The 21,499-nt window shown below is 50.4% G+C and overlaps 1 protein-coding gene across 9 annotated transcripts in view; it reads right to left on the minus strand.

Moving 5' to 3' along the window:
• The window catches only part of FMNL2 (formin like 2), a 129,362-nt gene that overhangs the window by 79,634 nt on the left and 28,229 nt on the right, over positions 1–21,499 (minus strand). For 2 of the 9 annotated variants that reach the window (XM_065070184.1, XM_065070185.1), the window contains exon 1: positions 2,522–2,812. The exons of 6 other annotated variants lie outside the window; for them this stretch is intronic. In XM_065070184.1, coding sequence (XP_064926256.1) covers positions 2,522–2,797 — 276 coding nt within the window. In that variant the 5' untranslated portion in view covers positions 2,798–2,812. Of the gene's footprint in view, positions 1–2,521; positions 2,813–4,625; positions 4,902–21,499 lie in introns of those variants that run through there. One more of the 9 variants, XM_065070183.1, reaches the window with a different exon arrangement.

Raw genomic sequence — 21,499 nt, forward strand, 5'->3', positions numbered from 1 at the left:
ATGCTGGTGTGTATGGTACAAGTGCACAGCTGCTCCGTAGATGGACACTCAACACACCAACCTGGAAAGTGCAGGGCAGCCCCACGACACTTTTATTTCATATGTCACCCAAAAAAGATGCTGGAGAAGCAGGAACCCAGGAGGCACAGACGAAACGAAACGCAGCAAGCACAAAGCCAGGTTTCCATGGGATTTCTTCGAACTTCCTTTGAAAATTATGTGGCATCAATGCTGACTTTGCAACAATAATGATTGTCCAATTAGGCCAGGACCAGCACAACACCTTTCCCCTTACCTACAGCAACTCTTTGGGGGATCTGAGCTCAGACGCTGGATTTAAACTGCAGTTTATCTAAAATTTCTAAGGTACAAGGTTGATTTGATGGACGAGTACTTTTGAAACTAACGTCTCACAGTTCAAAGTGAGAACAAATCTTTACATTTCAGCAAAATGGTGGAAAATTGCCTCAACAAACCCCAGTAAAAACATATTGACAGCTAAGTTTGGTGGGAGGAAGGGATGGATGGATGGATGGATGGATGGATGGATGGATGGATGGATGGATGGATGGATGGATGGAAAGATGGAAGGATGGAAGGATGGATGGAAGGATGGAAGGATGGAAGGATGGAAGGATGAATGGAAGGATGGATAGAAGGGTGGATGGATGGATGGATGGAAGAACGGATGGATGGATGGAAGGAAGGAAGGAAGGATTGATGGATGGATGGAAGGATGGATGGAAGGAAGGAAGGATGGATGGAAGGATGGATAGAAGGGTGGACGGATGGATGGACGGATGGATGGAAGGATGGATGGAAGGACGGAGGAAGGATGGAAGGACGGATGGAAGGATGGATGGAAGGATGGAAGGAAGGATGGATGGAAGGATGGATCTAGGGCACTTTGCAGAAGGCAGGCAGGAGCCTTTGCCCACAGGCAATGTTTACCCCTCGCAGTCATCAGTCAGGAGTTTGGCTCATGCCTCCAAACACGATTTACATCCCCTGCAAGAAATCCCAGCCCACAGGAGCAGCAGGAGCTGGAGCACCAGCACTCCCCACACAGGGATTTCTGGCACGTTTTACTCCCACGCCATGCCAGCTTATGAACCAGGCTGTTTCTAATGGGAAGTGAGAAAATTTGGCACAAATAAGCGATACAATACTGCCTGTGCTAGTGGTTTAGCAGGCGTCCAGGCCGGTCTGCACTGTAAGGGAGGGCGTTTGGTAGCTGTGCTCCCAGCAGTTAACGCAGCCTTCATTCTGCAGATCTCTCTGATATTTTGGGTTTGCTTATAAGACTTTTATATAATCAAAACAGGGAAGGAAACAAGCATCCCCCCTGGGACAGGGCCACAGGAACGCTCCCTTCTTTGGGCCAACAGACCGGGAGGTTTCACTACAGGGAAGACTGAGGCCAAAATGTTATTTTTATAAATATTTGCAAAGCCTAATAACAACAGAAAGATTCAAAACATTATTTTTTTTGCTGCTAGAAAGTGGCAATTGTAACTTGTTGCTAAAGGTTCCCTTATAGCGCTTGAAACCCAAACAACCCGAGCGTTGCACACACAGGAACGCAAACCCTCCGTGAAGGAGTTAAAAGCGAAAAGTAGACACTGAGCCAGCTTCTCCGGCCAAGCACCGGCAGGAAAACAAGCACAGATAAAAGAAAAATATCGGAGAGAGAAAAAGGGGCGGCAAAGCCTCCCAGGGTTCAGAGCGGGGCTGGCGCGGCACTCGGCCTCGGCAGCCGGGTGGGAGCATCCTCGCCCCAATGGACACACGACCAGATGGACCATCATGGAGCAGGAGGCCACCTCGATGCGACATCATGGAGCAAGAGGCCACCTCGATGTGACAAGGTGCTTGGGCACCACATCCAGAGCAGTCGGAGGATGCCAGCAAACCCCATGGGGTGGCCTCGGTTCACCCCACGGATGATATTGTCCATGGGGCTGCCATGGGTCAAGCTGCAGGTTACCTGGTTTCACTCCACAAACACTGTGATTGGCAGAGATACGAGTGTGATGGACGCTCACGCAGCTTTATTTAATTTTCCACAACAAAAATCCCCTCCCAGGTTCAAACCTCACCCATCAGCTTTAAGCCAAGGGCAAGTCATCAGTGCCGAGCTTCAGAACCTCAAAGATCAGGGTTAATGCACCAACACCAGAGACGGCAACAAACGCACAAGTACCGCAAAGGGTGAGGGGAGGCAAGACTGTCCCAAGAAAAATATCAATGGAAAAGAACAACACGAAACCCTACTTTCTGAATGCCTCAAAAATGCATTAAAGAAATCAACTTCTAAACTAGGTGCATGAGTCAGGTCCTCCTTCAAGACGCTCTACAGGACAAGAGGATGGGAAGAGCGAGACATCGGCACCAGTTCACACATGGCTCTAAACACATAACACCCATTAAACACCCACCAGAACTGGCCACAGACCAGCATATACATCTTCACGGACATCAGCTTCTTCTACTTGAGAAGTTTTAAATGAACGGACATTACCAGCAGAGGTGTGAGTGGGGGCAAAGCTCGATGAAGTGTGATCCTTCCACACTGACCTCCACCAGCCCGAGTCCCCTCCTGCCTCAGTAGTTCCTCCAAAAGAACAAACGCTGTTGATGCTTGAGTGCCCTTGAGACACCCAAACCGGCAGCATTGATGCTTTTCTCCATTTTTTGGCTTGGCTTCATTTCCCAGCGGAGCTGGAGCTGCAGGACTTGCTCCCTTGCAGAAGCCGGTGTAGACACCAAGTAACAGGCAGCTAAATAAGAATATCATACGTCCTCTGCAAATAAATGGTACTTTACCACCTCTTTGCCTGAAGGAGCACTGGTTTCAAGCTATTTTGTGATTCCAGCTAAGCCTGAATGTCCTTTGGCCAGGTGAGAGGAATTCCTGATTATGGCTTTGCCCAAAATGCCCACTAGCCAGGTCGTTAGGAAAAGGGAATGTAAAAATGTGGAGGTAAACATGATGATTCACAGCAAGTATTCATACCATTAAAACGAGGAGTTTCACCGCTCAGTTACACATTACTACCAGCTAAAATTATGGGCTGTGGGTTTAATATGAGACAGAAAGAGAGAATTATAAAGCCAGTGTGAAGCCCTCCAAACACCACATCCACCGTAACTCCTCTCTGCAGGACCAAAGCAGCATCTGGCTGGGCAATGCCCATCCCAACACGTCGCCAAGAAAAACACAAAGCAACCAGACACGTTACAGGGCTACGGGATTAAAAAGATTGTCAAAATGCTCCAATCACATCACTCCAAACATCACAATTAACGCTTCTTCCAGGCAGACGCATTCACCCGCAAGACATTGGGGAGCTGATGGTCAACAGTGGGCAGCAATGGGCTTTTGGAGCGGTAGTGGGGACCCCCACAGTGCTCTCCTGAGCATGGGGACCCCCAGCCCTCTGACAGCGTTATTCATGTTATCACAGATGCAGCTACACTTATTTGCTTTTGCAAATTCCTTGTGCTGGAGCAGCAGCACAGCAAAGCGGGGAAGGTATGCTCAGCAAAACCAGCTCCTGGTCGCCCGGCCCGTGGTGGGAAAGCCGAGCCTGCCGCTGGGGAGTGCGCAAAACAGCGCTCTGCGTTCCCTACAATGACAAGGAAACGTCAGAAGACGCGCAGGATCAAGCACAAAAGGTCACGCTGGCTAAGAAAATACCCATCTGTGAAAGAGGAGAACAATACAATACTGTTCTTTAATATATTTATTGCATCGCCTTTGTAACCGGGCTATGAAAACACCTCTCTCATAGTGTTTCATTAACAGATTTTTAGCCAGGCTCTGGGTTTCAGGTTAAAGGTAATCAGTATTATTGATAGCGGGGCAGAAGTGATGGGACCAGCTCTGGAAATGGAGCGCAAGGGAAAGCGCTTGAGCTCCCCGCTGGGGTTAACGGGAGAGCAGGAGCGGCCCCAGCCCAGCTGCCCCCTGGCCCCCGCTCCCGGCCGCGACTCAGCAGCTTGTGCAATCGAGTTTTCCGCCACCCCCAGAAACACGCGCCTTTGTCCAAGAGCATTTGTCAGAAGAAAAACAGAACCACCCAAAACTGAACATCACTCAGCTGCTCGGAAAAGAGAAAGGGTAAGGAACAGCAGGAGACAGGGACGGACGGCTGCAGCGACAGCAGCCCGAAGGTGCCCAAAAACTAATGAACGAGCAAGCCAGGAGAGAGGTTTACACAGTGTTTTCCGCAGTTTGACAATATTTATACCAGCGAGACGCAGTTTCCCAGCAAGCAGGGGCTGAGCTGACAGCAGTTGTGCCCCCACGATACCTTCCATGGAAAGGAAAAAACAGAGAAAACACCTTATGCTAAAAAGCACCTCATACAAACAGACTGTGACATTTAGCGCTACGAAAGTAGGATCATGAGTACTTATGTCCATAAAGACAACCACTGCGCTGGAAAAAATCCTTTTACACGAAATAGCATTTGAATCTGTCAGCCGGGCACCGCTGTCCCGTCCCGGCGCTGCCAGGGTGAGACAAACCCGGCGGAGCTTTCCCAGCCCTGAGCTGGGCTTGCAAACGGAGCGGGACCGCAGTCCCGGCCCAGCTGGAGCCGAGCTCAGCACAGACCCACCCTGCAAACCTCACAGCGCTGAAATGCGGGCGTAACCCCGCCGGGATTTCTCGTTCCTGCGCCTCCCGGCTCCTCCGGCAAACATTCCCATCCCTCCGACAAGCGCTGCCGCTGCGAGAGCCAAGCGGGAGGGCAGACGGCTATTTTAGTAAGACATGTTGTACCGATTAGGAGCTCGTGATAGCCATCAGAGCGCCCAGCGCCAGGCGGCGAAACCATTCGTAAAGCCTGACACACATATCGGGGTTTTGCAGATCCCATCGCGAGTGAAGGGTGCTTTCTTCTTGAAGTCTGCCTGAGCGGGGTTCATTAATTACAGTCCCTTGTTAACCAAGTCATGCTGTTTCCGCAGTTAGGTGTGTTTAAAATTTCATTACTCTATTTCATCCCAGGATTGTCGTCCACGGCAGATGGTCGTGTTCTGCTCCGAGAGGTACAAGAACCTCTGGCTCGGGGCTGCCCAGGGAGGGAGACGCCTGATTTCTGTATCAAACACCTACACAGGTGCTTCCAAAGGCACTTACAAGAGGAATAATAGGGAATTATTAATAATGCGGAGATATCAGCGTTCATCGAGGACCGTTATGATTTCACTTAGCAGAAAGTGGGAACCATTCTGCCCATCATTAAAACAAAACCTCCTTCCCACCCTGTGCTACCCAACGGAGCTCACGGAGTTTGAGTCCAGCCTGGCAGCCACGGCTGGTTCTGCCCCAAACGAGGAAGAATTATAGTGGTTATTCCACATGGAAATGTGTCAGAGCACAGGATACTCCTTGCTTCCACATCTCTGGTATGAGTGGACCATTTCTGATGGTACCGCAGTAAAATTTCCTAAAAATGGCCAATGTCCTCGGGATGCAGCATGTAAATGAGGTCAGGACACAACAGGACTCAGATTTCTTCCAAAATCAAAAGTTGCTGCTAAAGGCATCACCAAGGCAATTTTAAAACTGATTTATGTTGTCTGCACTGTCACCTGATTTCAACATAGTCTTAAGGGAGATCTGTTTATCAGTATTTACCTTGCTTTTGCTCTTCCTGAAGTCTGACAGTCTTACCAAACTTTTAGCCTCATTATTGGTGCACACAGATAGGACAGCCACCCATCCCACCTCAAATCCAAAGTATTTTAAAGATGGGAATCCATTTTACTCTATTCCTCTTCTAACTTCTCCATCTGAACTACATCAGCCAAACTCTTTCAGCTCTCACAGTACCTATTTATCGGGTGAATCTGTCCAAAAGACATGCCAGACATGGCAACGCCAGGAGGATGCCCAGAGGGGTCCCCAGGAGCTCAGCATGGAAGAGATCTGCATCCCAGGGACCTGCGTCGCAGGGACTCATCCCAGGGACCTGCATCCCAGGGACTCATCCCAGGGACCTGCATCGCAGGGACACATCCCAGGGACCTGCATCCCAGGGACCTGCATCCCAGGGACCTGCATCCCAGGGACACATCCCAAGGACCTGCATCCCAGGGACACAACCCAGGGACCTGCATCCCAGAGACCTGCATCCCAGGGACACATCCCAGGGACCTGCATCCCAGCGACATGCATCCCAAGGACCTGCATCCCAGCAACCTGCATCCCAGGGACCTGCATCCCTGCACCAAAACCAACCCGCAGGGAGCCCCGGCTGTGCCTTCAGTTATTTTAATTCATTACTAACAAAGAGCCATGCAATTTTCTCAGGATTCAGTAAACAGCCTTCTTTTGCCAGTTATGCAAATTTCGTGTATATTTATCTTAATAAACTCGGCCAGGCTCATCAGCTAAGCAAAAATAAAGCGCAGCATCTCGATCGTATCTCGTCTGCTCCAGAAGAGGGGATCCGGAGCCAAAACCGCACTGGGGCCCCGACATGCCCGGGACGCGCTGCCCTGACAGCCCTCGCTCTGAAAACAATCCACAAAAAGGAGGCACCTCTCGCACCCCGGATTTCCAACCACCACCCCAACATCTTCATCCCCTTCAGTCTGCACTGCATTTCAAAGCTTTCGCTGGCTTTTTCACCAAAATGCAGCTCCTCTGCCACAGCAGCGATTCCTGCATCGCTCAGTGAAGTCACGCTTTGCAGAGCCGTGCCTATAGACCCTGCCTATAGACCCTGCCTAGAGTCAGAGCATCCTCAGAGGGGGAACGGACACTCCTCACACCAAAAGCCTCACTTCAGCCCCAAAATCCAGCAGGATCTTTGTTGTTCTTGGGGGTTACACACAGGGCTGAACAGCTGCTCTAATGGGAGGTGCCGTCCCTGAAAATGTGTTATTGCGGTGGCACAGCCCGGGACATGCCGGCAGCTGGTGAAAATCTGGCATTACGTAGTGTTGAGATTAAGGTGGGGTGACAATCCTGGGTTAGGAAAGAGGACTGTCACCCAGCACCCTGGGGACACTTAGGTGTGATTTCTCTGATGAACAATAAAACTGATCTCTGCCCCAGGCAACCCACAGGAGAAGATAAATCCAAGGCTCCCCCAGGCACAGCTCCAGAGAGACTTTCCCTCCCCAGCCCGGGCAGGGAATCGCACGTTCAGACAAAGTGCCAGTTGTGGGAGGGATGTGACACGTTATTTAGGGGAGATGGGGACCAAACGTGGAGCCCGTCACCTTCAACACCCTCCGTGCACATCCCTGCATGTGCTGCTCTGCCCCACGGCAGATAATTCACACTTCTGAAGGGCTGGGACACCATCTGTGTGTTAAGTCACTACTTCATTACTCAGTTCTCATGCAGAACGTGGCTGTTATTTGGAAATGTATTATATTGATTTCCTGGCACACGACGCCTGTTGAAATGGGCGTTGGTATTAGTTTCCTGTCTGAGTTGGTTTAAGCCAAAGTCTCATCTTTGTGCTGAGGTTCATGTTGCTAACACGTACATGCCACAGTTTAAAAATAGTGGGTTTATTTTTACTAAAAAAAAAGAAATTAATAGAATAATTTGATGACATTTCTCAAGGTCAAGAGCTGTCTGGCAGACAGCATGAGCCACGAACTCCCATGGAAGTCAGGGGGAAGTCGTTTTCCCCACCAGCACTTCAGATGAACACCGTTCCCTACCCATCTTACAGCTCGCTCCCCTGTAACTCACTTTATAAACCTGCATTCACACACACATTGGAAAATCCGACTTGCCAGACATTCCAGATGAACCGTTCTGGAGACGAGCAGAGCTGCTGCCGCGGTCACGCTTGCAGAACATGGACCTGGGGCTCCTCCTGCGCAGGGGACTTTGCAACACTCACCCAAACATGCTCCAGGCCCAGGACTAGGACCAGGACATCCTCAGAAAAGGGCTGAGCCCGGCTTTCCAGGTTGGTTGCTGACCAGATCTGTGCTTAAGAACCAAAAGACACACCCCTGGGAAAGGAATATGCTTATTTAGGTGATCACGTATAGATTTAGCAGCCTGCCTTTAGATCCCAGAAAGTTTTCTTAATTACTGATGAAGTAGCAGCCAAACTTTTAATAAGAGTGACAGGACCGGCAGAAGAACGACGATACAGCAATAGCAGAAGATCCAGCCGATGAGACGGGTCAAGACAGAGACCCGACACCGCTGCTTTGAGGCTGGTTACTCTGATAACGGCTCCATCCTCTGCTCCTTCCAGCTGAAGCTGCTCTGAGCCCCAAAGCACCGGGGACCAGGTCAGGACAGCCCAGGAGACCCCACCACCACATGTACCAAGTGCACCCTTACAACATCTTGCTCCCAGTCATATTTCCAATACTATTTCTCATTTCAGTGGCCTAACCTCCAAGTTACTCTCTTCCCCCCTAAAAAATAACTTTAAAAGAATTCAAACCATTAGCAAATTTTTCACCTCTTGAGAAAGGCCCAAAGTGCTGAACACATAAGCAATGTGATAATGTAGGTTACTAATTAAAACTTTAGCTGGAAAAAAAAAGCCCTTCTTAAGATTCCTCTTTAATTAGATTTGTTCACAATAGCACTGGTGCGGTTGGGGAGATGCTCCGGGAAGGCGCTGCCGCAGTGATTTACCTTCCTCGGTGGCAGAGGTCGCGCTGGGTGCACATTTAGCACTTTCAGGGACATCTGCTGATGCATCCGGAAAACAAAGGAGGCGGCAGGAAAGGCCGGACTCGGCCAAACCCTCCCAAATACGCTATTGTACAAACAAATTGTGTGTGCGTGTATCCCAAGAACAATAAAGTAAACTTGGCTGGGTGTGTTTCAGTGCTTATGAAAACGAGGAGCTCGCTCTCCAAATTCTGCTTTTTGTTATTGCAACATCGGGCAGGGGCTGGAGGGCGACGGGAGAGCAGACGTGGGGGTGGAGGGAGGGACAGACACTCGATTCCGACTCACCCGAGAGCCCGAACACACCACGAGTCATCTGTGAACCGGGAAAAACCATCCCCATCACCGCTTGTGGACGAAGAACACCAATTCATTACAGCCAAACAAGGGAGTACCTCCAAATAAAGGATAATTGTCACTTGAAATTGTTTGCATCTGTTGGATGCCTTTCATTCTTGGATCAAAGCTCTTTTATAAACCTGAATCAATTAACGCTTCACAAAGCCCGAGTGAATCACACACCGTTTTATTAATATTTCTCCGAGCAGGGCTTTCTGCCACCCTGAGTTTGAGAGGAGACTCACTCATATTCCTTTGAAGATTATTCAGTTATTCAGGATCACCGAAAGCTGCAAAAAGTGCGGCGTTTGGGTTGAAACCCAGGAAAACACAGGGTGTGTTTGCAACACAGCCTCGTGCTCACACCACCCAGGGCAGGTGGATTGTTCTCCATTGCTTTTCCACAGTTTCACTCTCTCTTTAATCTACTTGCACAACTCGGACACCCAAAACCCAAACCCGTTTGATGCAGGCATTTGGGTCAAAGGGAAGACGGAGAGGCGTGTTTTTAGTGCCTGATTACAGAGCTTTTATTTTGTTCTATTTTTCAATAAAACATCGGGAAAATGCCAACAAACCCATTTTAAAGTGCGAACAAAATATTTTGTATATACACACACAACCCCCCTCCTTTGCCCAGTGAGAATCCAGAGCATTTTGAAATTACACCCCTTTCAATGAGAGAAGAATCTGCCCTAAAATAATTCCAGCCAGCTGCTGGTGCCACGTGCACATATTTGCAATGGTAAAGTAAACAATTACTTTTTGGACAGAAATCAGAATAACAACTTTAAGTCGGGCTCTTGGCATCCTTTTATACAGCCACTCACGCAGCAAAGACACGAATCCGCGGTTAAAAAATTACCGGGGAAATGAAAACCGAGCGCAACTTGAAAAAGGTAATAAAAGCTTTTTAAAGTGAACCTGTTGTTGCAATATTAAGAATATTGCAGGATACTGAGCTCTGCCCACCACACGCTTGTGCCCATGAATTATATTCAACACCAAGGTGTTGTATGGTTGCACGTAGCAAACAGTATGTTGTCTGGTAGCACGTGAAGATGACCAAGTGGGTTGTGGTGCTTATATCCTTTACAAATACAGCCCTAAAACCCTATTGCTGCATTATTGCTATTATAAGGAAGCAAGTAGCCTACGGTGTCAACCAGGCACTCACAAGAGCTTTTTTCACTGAGGGAGCTCAAAACTCTACAGCAGGGAAGGCAAAACCCTCCAAAGCAACTTGCGCTGAGCAGCTTTACTCATCCCTATACGTCATTTGCACTCTACAAGAATCAAACCGATGCAAATTCATCAGGAATTCATTTGGCTTCATATTAGGGCTGCTGGTGCTGCTTGAGCTCATTGCTCCCCCAGCTAAGACAGAAATAGCGTTCCTGACCCAATTAAACTAAGACAAGGAAAGGTGAGGAGAGGGGAGGGAGCAACCGGAGCGACCTTACACAGATTAATTTGAAAGACGGCCCCTCCTTCCAAACTGGCGAGCCACCTACGAGAGAAACAAATGCAACATGCAAAAGGACTATTTAACCAGCTTATTGCTCTCAGGTGTTTCGGTGCCTCATCCGAAAAGATTTACATAAGCAATTATAATCTGTGGGGTTTGATGCCGTGTTCCCTGCTCTCCGTACGCTTCCCTTTGATGTCACTGGGAATTTTCCCTGCGTGGGATTTGGAGTCGGGCTGAGCGGGAGACGCCGTCCGGCTCACACGAGGCCAGGACTGGCCCTTATGTTAGAACCGAGCCTGGAAATCCCGCAGAAGGCTGAGCAGAGAACTGAAATCCTGGCTGTTGAGAAGGAAACAGAAGATAAATCCCTCTTAGGTTAAATTAAGCTAAGATTTCACTGCCTGGGTCTAACATTTTATCTTCTTACTTTCCTTATCAGATACAAATCTCCCGATGGTTTGTTTTGTGACTGTTTTTAATAACAGCTATTTCTGCAATCACTTCTCCCTTATTATCGACAGAAAATTCTCCGTACTTTAATACTCCAGTCATCATTTAACTCTTGCACACGTCAGCTCAGCCATCAAAACACACAACTAAAAATCCTCCTCCAATTTAAAACCTGAAAATAGTGTCCTGGCAGTGACTGTATGTAAAGCAAAGACAAATCACTGCTGGAGAGGGGGAAACCGGCTGCTGCTGCGTGTTCCAATTCACACGGGCCCATCCTGCGCCCACAAGAGCTTCGCGTTGTGAATTCAGCCCAAGAATCCTTTCTGTAACTGCGGCCATCACACCATGCACAAGGAAATGGTAAATGTTCCACGCTAAAAAGCACTTTTTAGAAAGCACGGGGATGTATGGGGCTCCCTTGGGGTCAGGGAGCGATGGGGGGATGCAGGATCAGTGCAGGGCCAGAGACCCGGGCATGCTGCGGTGGCCAGAGTGGAGGGCGACGGGGCTGCGGTGGCTTCGTTTAGAGGACGCCTGGAGAGGTGGCGGCTGCCGGTCCTGCAGCGAGGACTGGAGGGACCAGTCTGAATGAGAGCCCAGGGGCCGCAGCGAGAGCAGGATCTGCCTTTACGCACGGCAGCCAGTCGGACTGGTTTGGCCCACGCCAACGCGGCTGGTGTGAAACCATCCCAGCGCGGCTCCCGCGGCCCAGCCCGGAGCAGAGCGGTGCTGAGCAGGGGGACATGACATTTCACCAACGACACTGAGGCCAATGCTCCCAACAAGCAGTTTTCTATGCAAAAAAGCAAGCGCACACAATACTTGAAGCCAGCAAGTCACCCTCTCCCTCCTCACGTAAAGGCAGTAGAAATCATCAAATCACAGATGGTTTGGGTTGAAGGGACGTTCCCAGCTCCCCCAGTGCCCCCCCTGCCATGAGCAGGGACATCTTCACCAGCTCAGGTTGCTCAGAGCCCCATCCAGCCTGGCCTGGGATGTCTCCAGGGATGGTTCAGCCACCACCTCTCTGGCCAACCTGGGCCAGGCTCTCACCACCCTCAGTGTAAAAAACTTCGTCATGTCCAGCCTGAATGTCCCCTCTTTTAGCTTCAAACCATCACCCCTTGTTCTGTCACAACAGGCCCTGCTCAAAAGTCCATCCCCAGCTTTCTTATAAACCCCTTCTAAGCAGCAATGGATTTTGAGCTTTTCCCACTGATACTCCGTGTTTTCCCGACATACCGCTCTGGCTGCAGGTACTTTAACTAGAAACTAATGAATATGATTAACAGCGAGAAAGGAAAAAAGGAAGAGGAAGGGAAGAGGAAGGGAAGAGGAAGGGAAGAGGAAGGGAAGAGGAAGGGAAGAGGAAGGGAAGAGGAAGGGAAGAGGAAGGGAAGAGGAAGGGAAGAGGAAGGGAAGAGGAAGGGAAGAGGAAGAGGAAGAGGAAGAGGAAGAGGAAGAGGAAGAGGAAGAGGAAGAGGAAGAGGAAGAGGAAGAGGAAGAGGAAGGGGAAGGGGAAGGGGAAGGGGAAGGGGAAGGGGAAAGGAAAAAAGTGGAAAGGGGGAAAAGGGGGGAAAAGGGGGGAAAAGGGGGGAAAAGGGGGGAAAAGGGGGGAAAAGGGGGGAAAAGGGGGGAAAAGGGGGGAAAAGGGGGGAAAAGGGGGGAAGGAAAAAAGCAAAAAAAGGAAAACCAGGAAAAAATAATTTAAAAAATACACAAAAAAAACAACACAAAACAAAACAAACAAAAAAAATCACAGAAACACACACACAAAAAGCAAAAGCCTGTGGAAGGCCTGGGTGTGTGCCTGCTCCGCAGCCGCAGCCGCACTGCTGACATCTGTGCCACGACACACAACCCAGGGTCTCGGTTTATGGCCTCGGCAAGGGCCAGGGAGGGAAATCGGCAGCTTCCGCGGGCACCTTTCATGTGCTGTTTGAACGCCGGCCCGGAGCTGCTGGCAGCCAGCTGGGGCAGCCGCAGACACAGCCCGTCACGCTGCGGCCGAGAAGGGACAAGAACTAAACCAGCCCCGGCTGCCCCAGGGACATGCGGGGACAACCGCGTCCCCGACCCCCAGCAACCAGCGCGGGGTGCGGATGCAAGTCCTGAGCGTCACGGCAAAATGCTCCATATTTGTCATTCCCCGTTGACACGGAGCTTCCTGCAGCAGCCCTGCGTGCACACGCAGCATGGGCCGAGCAGCTGCGCAGGAAGATACATCTTCTTTGATTTCCTACACATTTTTTGTTTTCTAGAATATAAAGGGACAATACACAGCACGTTCCTCCTTCTTCCCTTGGGCAGTTCTGCCGCACAGGGGTCTCCACTCAAAACCAGGTAATTTCTAGAGAAGTAAGGCTTTTCTGACGTCTTGGTCACTTTCTATTCTTCAGATTCGGTATTTTTAACGGCAATGATGTGGCATATCACTTACAGACTATTTCATGGCCTTTTATTTTTCATAGAATCCAATGGCTTTCAGGGAAAATAGAAAACATTCCCAGTCCTAACTCAATAAAGGCACCAAACAAGATTACAGCATCTTCAATAATTGTAACATCTTCTTTTGTAGATGTTTGGTTAAGGCACCTGCTTACAACTGCCTGTGCAGCCCCGTCACTCACTAAGCATCTGGGAGCTTCAGCATAGATGATGTTGAACTTCAACGTAGATGATGAACTTCAACATGCATGATGTTGAACTTCAACACAGAGGAAACAGAAGGGACAGGGGTTCACCTCCCCCTATAGACTTGCCCTCTCCATACGGATGTGTATCTCACCTAACGCGACGGTGTGCTTTGAAAATCTGGTTGTTCATTTGCTCCTTCAGTAGGTGCTGAGCTCTTCTGAAAATCTAGTCCTGACTAGCCACCAAGCTTCTTTAGAAAACTGGTCCTTAATCTCTCCACATCTTGGTTTCCTCACCCTTAATTAAAAGGTATTTACTATATAAAACTCCTCCACCAGGACTCGGTCAGGCAAACTGCGCTCAGGTTTTTCCCTTGCTGGGAAGGATTGTGCAAGTGTTACCTGTGGTGAGACACACAGCGGCATCGCTCAAAAAATGTGAGCTCCCCAAGAAGAAAGCCAGGGGCTGTATACCCCACAATGGAAAACACATCACTGTATCTACAGGACTCTTCTTACTTTGTGGCTGTTGCACAGTAAGAACACAGGCAGCGGGTCAAAGTCTTCTCATCCCCATTCCCACCATATTCCCTCAACTCCTCATCGTGTGCAATGGACTGGGAGCAGGAGGTCTGTATGGAAAGTCCGTATAGAAGGTCTCTATAGAAAGTCTGTATACACCCATCAGTTGCCCAGCAGTCCCTACAGCGGAGCTGCAGGGAGAAGAAACCACAGCTGAGCTATGACGCCTGGTCAGGGCAATGGATGCAGATATGGATTAGGTCACTAATAAAACAAGCCTTAAACTAATCCCAGGGGGAATATGCATCCCAAACACAAACCCCTGCACATTCTGGCACAGTCAAAAACCTCGTCCCAAGAAGAGCCGCACAGGAAAAAGCAGGGATGGGGGAGACTGGTCAGCCCTGGATCTGCAGCGGAGTCGTGCAAGGTCTCCTGCCCCAACACTCACAGTCTTTCACTTTCTCAGGCAGAAAAATCACCTTGTATTTTAACTAGAAAAAGAACTGACAAACAAACAGGCAGGCACACACAGCTAGCCGACCCACACGCGGAAAGGCGCCTCTGAGCGAGGGCCGCGCGCTGGTCGGGGGCTGCGGTGGTGACCACATCCCCTTGGCAGGAGCCGCAGGACTGAAATCACTTTCCCCCAGGACGGGCTCGGCCGCCAGCCCTCGGCAGAGGCTGCTGCTGCCGGACTCGCACAGCTGGGTGTTCTCGGAAGTGTAGATATCTCCTGTCAGCCTTTTCTCACCTGCAGCACCGCTGCCTCCTCTGGGCACCGAGCAGCTCCCCGCGCACAAGAGCTTCTGCTGCAGAAGTTGACCCCATCAGACGTCCCCGCACCAGGAAAACCCCACACCAGGAGCAGTAACACGATGAGTCAAAGCCAGGAAGACCCAAGGGGGTCATAAGCTAGTAATTAATTAACAGTTGCAGTGCTACGGCTACACCAACTAAATATGCAGTGTGTGACCATCATACCCAGATCCCCATCTGGTGTAAAGGGGTAAGGATGCACTGGAATGAACAGAGCTACGCCAGTTCCCACCAAATGATAATCTGCCCCAGAAGGGTAACCCATATTTTGCCTTAACAAGCACAATGCACATTGAGGATCTATTTTGCACCTTCGCAGCCCGCTCCCATCTTCAAAACCCCCCATCCAGGCAGTACCCAAGCCCCAGCCCCACAAAGAAGCGACTCCAGAAAATAAGAACGTTAACAGCAAACAGGCAGGGAGGAGATTGCAATGATTGAGTGGATTCTGCCTTCACGTGAAGCCCACTAAAACTATTGACATAAAAACACAACAAGTTGAAGGCAGACACTGACTCGCATTACAAACATCAATAAGCAGATCGATACCCTTGGCACAGCCGCAGCCTCGGGCTGGCAGCAGCAGCCAGCACGGGTCCCCGGCTTTCCCAAATTTAGTTCCCGCTCCTGTGAGTCAGGGAAGCAAATAACTTCCTCTGAGTTTTCCACAGAAAACGCTGCACACTCATCGATCCCTCCCCGAGATACTGCTCGCTCCTGCTATGACTAAGTACTCCCTGCATCCTGCATGTCCACGTTAACCCACGCTTGTCCTCCTAATCACACGCTTCCAGGGCATCACCAGGAACACCTCGAACCCTGTGGTCAGTGTTGGGCCCCTCACACCAAGAAAGGCCTTGAGGTGCTGGAGTGAGTGGAGAGAAGGGAACAGAGCTGGTGAGGGGCTGGAGCACAAGTGTGATGGAACGGCTGAGGGACCTGGGGGGTTCAGCTGGAGAACAGGAGCTGAGGGGAGACCTTCTGATCTCTGAACTGCCTGAAAGGAGCTTGGAGCCAGGGGGGTCGGGCTCTGCTCCCCAGGAACAAGCGCCAGGAGCAGAGGAAACGGCCTCAAGTTGCGCCAGGGGAGGTTGAGGTTGGATGTGGGAACAATTTCTTCCCCAAAGGGCTGTGGGGCATTGGAACAGGCTGCCCAGGGCAGTGCTGGAGTCACCATCCCTGGAGGGTTGGACAGACGGACATGAGGCTCTCAGGACATTGGGGTAGAGGTGGACTTGGCAATGCTGGGTTAATGGTTGGACTCAATGACCTAGAGGGTCTTTTCCAATTAAAATGATCCTATGGTTTGCAACCCCCAGCCGGTGCCTTGGACACCTCGTTGTTCTCCATGAAGCAGAGCTGCTGCTCCAGGCACCCGCTGAGGCTAAGACCAGCAGAGGAGGAGCAGGACTGAGCCTGGACTGAGCCCCCTTCCCCGTCCCAGCAGCCAAAAGACAAAAGCGGCCCTGGCACCGCACAGAGCCAGCCCACGGAGGGCACTGCACCCAGCTCCCGCGGGCTGGTGGCACCGCACATCGGGCCAACAATTCCTACGCACGAAGGCAACGGCATCCTCCTTTGCAAAGCAGATCCTTCTTACATATAAAACAGTATTTTCACTGCTCTGATTCTTCCCATAAAGTCACTTTGGTTCTCATTTATTTCGAAAGGAGCGATTATTGCTTCAAGGTGAATAATATTCCCATTAAAGGTGAAGAAACAAGGCAGGGTTTTTCCTCAAATGTTACAAGCGGCGACAAAACCACCATCAAGTTGTAGCTTGCCTTGTCTTAAACACAAAGGCAGAATAAAACATGAACCTACAGCTACGGTTTATAGGAGGAACGTGACAGTTTCCAAACTACCCAACCAACCCCTAAGATGCCGTTATTGATTCTTTCAAATGGTTTTTAAACCAGCACTCACAGGCTTGGCTGGGAGGGCAAGGGGTTTCCATGTGGCCTGGAGAGAGCTGGCACGGGAGCTGAGGAGACATCTGCATCTCCCGGCATCTCGGGGTGCCCACGTGGCATCTCGGGGTGCCCACACGGCATCTGGGGGTGCCCACACGGCATCTCGGGGTCCAGCTGGCGCTGGGGACAGGCGCTGGGGACAGGCGCTGGGGACAGGCAGACACCCCGGGCCATGGCACGGAGTGCTCCGCCAGCTCACTGGCATTTCATCCCTACCCCCGAAATGCGTGCGGGGACCACAGCATCAATGCTCCTTTTGTAATCTCCTCAGCTGACTTCATTCCTAACATATATCCGAATGGAAGAAACTAAATTACATGACAAATCCATGACATTTTACATCTGATGAATGCTGAGGAGAAGTATACTCACTGGGATGAATTAAGTTTTGCTGCTGCCAAGCCTGTATCTTAAGGAAACTGATAGTTATTCTGCCAAAGGGTGGGGGGAGACCAGATTCCCTTCCTGTCTATAAATATTTCTCTGCTCTTCCAGCTTTGTGTCGGAGGAAAGGAGAGCTGGGCTGACTCTGACGCAAGTCTGGAGCGACTCCAGCGAGATCAAACACGGCAGCGACACCGGAGCGAGGGGAGCGGCGGGCAGAACCCACATGTACCATCTCCTACCGCTCCTCTCCTCCCAAAAACTTCACCCAAATCCCTTTGCCTGCCAGCCCCGCAGCCCTCCCGGGTGTCTGGGTCACGGGGAGATGCCACCCGACACACCGACCATCCCTGAGGATGCTCTCGGATGCTCTCCGGTCCCTAGCCCAGGCCTGGACCTGCAATATCCAAGCAGCATGTGGCTGGTAATCCGAAAATTGGAAGCTTTAATCTGCCTGCTGCATTTCTGGAGCCTCCGCAGTCACTTCTGCAACATGTAGGGGAGAGAAGCCCAGCAAGATTCTCAACATTTGCACCAAAAGGGAGGTCTCCAGGTCATATTTTTAGAAAGAAAGCAAAGAAACTACTATGCAAACACTAGAGGCTTGTACCTTAAATCTGCTCACCAGATGTGAACTTCAAAAAGTCTCTAAGTACAATTTAGCTGTAGAAAACAGCTCTGAAAGTCCTGTGCTGTGTGCATCTGACCTACATCCCGGCCTCATTCTTTACTTCTTCAGCAAAACTACTTCTTTTTTCACTTGACCTCTGCTTGTTTCCCGTTTTATCCCAAAGGCTTAAAAGCCGTAAGAAAGTGCATCGCCAGCAATTTCCAAGCAAGGAGAGGGCGTACGGCTCGAATGGAAACCCTTCATTTTTCTGTTATACCCCGGAGGGCCGAGCGTTTCCCAGGCAGACATCTCGAAACCCTCCACAAACGAAGGCGAGGAGGCTGTTTGGGCACGGAGGTGACTGAACAAAGGCACCGCTCACTTTGCAGAAACTAGGCTGAAATTTTCTCCCCAGGTACTCCCAGCAATATTTAATGGCAGCAGCGTTAATGCCTGGGCCATTCTTCCAGCTTTCTGCATGACGGCTGATTGCTTGCCCTCCTGGGATGTTTACAGCCCCGCAGCCTCTCTGCTCTGCCCTCCTGCCACCTCCAGCACGCTCCTTCCTGCCCAAACATGACATTCGCAGCGGCCACGGCCAAGGGATGAGCACAGGTGGGACCCACCACACCACCTCCACCTCCCCGCTCCTTCTGCGGGAAGGAGAGAGCGCTGAGTGATGGCAAGCCCAGAAAAAACGCGGCACGATGCCACGTGGCTTGTCCAAAATCATCGTGAGACGCTGCAAGGCAGTGGCTGGTGGCAGGTGAGGACACAGATGTGCACTAACCCCGTGACACACTGACTGCGCAGCCGTGACACAGACACCTCCAGCGACACCAGCCCTGCTAAAGGAACACCAAGCCAGGGATGAACCAAGAGAGACAGAATGCTCCTGCACTCCGGGAAAGGGGCTCCTGCAGCATAACCAAAATATAGGGGGAAAACAAAACCATTTCTGTCCACTGGAGCCATATTCCAAAGTTGTTTTCCCCCCACGCATTTTTGATGTTCAAAAGGAAATGTGTTTGCTGGCTCGTTCGCAATAAAGGTTTTCATACAAGTGATACTCCGCAGCAGTGCAAAGCACCTGGTCACACCTGCAGGAGAACAAGCATCACCAAGCCCCAAAAGCTGGATGTGCAGCTGGGCCAAAAGGGAAAAAAACAATACTTAAGTTTTAGAAAAGCCCTCCCTGTTTGCATTCTTTCCTCAGTATCACCACATAGAGCAGCAAGGCCGTGTCCTTCTCATGCCCAACAATATCTCATGGCCTGGTTTTAGTCTTGACCCCCTTTGAGCAGAAGGAGCAGAAATGTCCTCTGGTCACAGGCTGGGATTCGCGTCCTTCTACACCCCATCAAATCAGCGGCACAAGGACACGGGGGGGTCACTGCACCACTGGAGCTTAAATCACCGGGTATAGGCCATAACTGTGCAGTTCCCATCTTTTAAATTGCATTACTGCGTTGCAAACCTCACTGAACATGACTGAGTGTCCAGCCCATGCGGGATGTCAGCGAGGTTTGGGTGCTTGGTCTTCATCAATCCGAGGCAATGACAATCCCCTTTATTTGCTGACATAATCTTTAAAAGAGGAGATTTGTTCATAAGGAAAACAGACACACCCACGCATACAATGACAAAACTGCGTCCAGAAGAGTATCAACGCTGACTTGCTTTCTCCCTTATTTTCTTACAGTAATTTGCATCGCAAGCACAGAATCACAGAACAATTGGGTTTGGAAGGGGCCTCTGTAGATCATCTAGTCCAACCCACCTGCTGAAGCAGGTTCACCCAGCACACTTGCATGCTTTACGCCTTTGACTTTTTCTTGCATTTTATGATGACAAATTCCAGGAGCAAATCTTACAGACGCCCTTCTCTGCAAACCCTCCAAACTGACGAGAGTTTATTTTAATTCCCCTGAAACAATACAGAAGTGAACATTCAAGTACTACCAGGAGGGGTCTTGTATTTCTGAGGGGTTACGTCTTCATTATTAAAGTCACCATTTTCTTACTTGCCAAAAATGGGCTGCATGGAAATGGACCAAAGCACTTGCCAGGATGATGACCTGGGAGGACATCGAGAGGTGTCCCCTGATGCGGTCCAGCAAAACACCAATGGGTGATGCAGCGATGCTGAGGTGGCATGAGGTGCCGACCATGTCCAAGCTCCAGCCCTGCGCTGGACACCATCCTTGTGTTTCCTTGGGCACTTCAGAAGTGATAAAAATTTAATTGAGACAGCCTGACAGGAGCAGCCGGGTTGGGGCAGTGCCTGCTCGCAAAGTCCCTGGGGTGACAGCGGCACTTACTGTCGGGTTGTAACGAGGCATTTTTGCATGGAGCACGGGCTCCCGGAGGACAGGTTTGGCAGACAACACTAAATGCTGCTCCCACATTATGTGCTGCTTCTGGAAACCAAGCTGTAAGGTGTGTTCAGCCTCGTTTTACAGCCCGCACCAGACCTGAGGAGCTGGCACCACTGCCCCGGCTCTCTGTCCTCCCTCTCATCTTACCTAAAAACGGTGATATTAGTGATAAACCACACAAAACCAGGAGCAGCAATGCTCACTGGAGTGCAAACACATGCTCAAGTACTTGTGCCATCATATTTTCCTTGAAATCCCAGCCACGTTTCAGCAAAAGCCCTTGTCCCCCTGTCCGCTCGCCCTCCCCTCGTTAAGATCTAAACCCATAGGAACCATCATCAAGTCACCAGCATGTTGACTCAACGGCACAAGGGCCAAAAGGAGCCCATGGAGCCCCGGCCACACGAAGCTCTTACTGGAAACACAGACACACACTCACTGGTCCATCATCACACAAAACCACAACACAAGTGCCAGTTTGCAGGGGAATTTTGTTTTAACGAAGGAGCCCTTTCAAGTCCAGAAGGTACGACAAGGAAGTAAACACGCACGTGGGTGTAAGAAAATAAAGCCTTCTCGCTTAAGCAACACTTAGCATCAACTCTAAAACAACAAGAAAATCCAGGCGAGCTTCTGCCGCTTCGTACGTGGCCAGTCCGACAATTTGCAGCAGAAGTGGGTAGAGGTGCCTGACCTGGGTACAAACCCAAAGACCCCAGTGACCCCCTAAAAGCTCCTTTCTGCTACCCCGGGAAGCTCTCCTGAAGTCACTGGAGTCACACCGACCAGTGCACCTCTGGGTGGACTTTAAAGAATTACTGAAGCCTCATGGAAAATCTGGGGGAGAAAGTTCACATTGTCTCTTGTCTCCATCTTACCCAGAGATGTGCAGGAAAACAGTCTCAGCAGCTCCAAAGCCGAGTGCTCGCTGAAGACCCACAGTGCTTCTGCTGAGCACCAACGTGGTGACCCAACGGGGCTCCAGCCTCTTCCCACCCGGCTCAGGTGACCAGTGCTGTGTCTGTCAATGTTCCAACAGCCCCAGCATCTCCCACCAGCTTTAGAGAGGCTGCAGGATCCTCAGCTGAAACCAGGGTTTGGGCCATCACCTTGTTTGAAATGTAGCATGCAGCAGAGACCTTATCGTGGCCTTTCCGTACTCAAAAGGAGCCAATAAGAAATATGGGGACAGACTTTTTAGCCTATTGCAATAGGACAAGGGGTGATGGTTCGAAAC

The sequence above is a fragment of the Columba livia genome, chromosome 7, assembly GCF_036013475.1.
Source record: "Columba livia isolate bColLiv1 breed racing homer chromosome 7, bColLiv1.pat.W.v2, whole genome shotgun sequence".
Taxonomy (NCBI): domain Eukaryota; kingdom Metazoa; phylum Chordata; class Aves; order Columbiformes; family Columbidae; genus Columba; species Columba livia.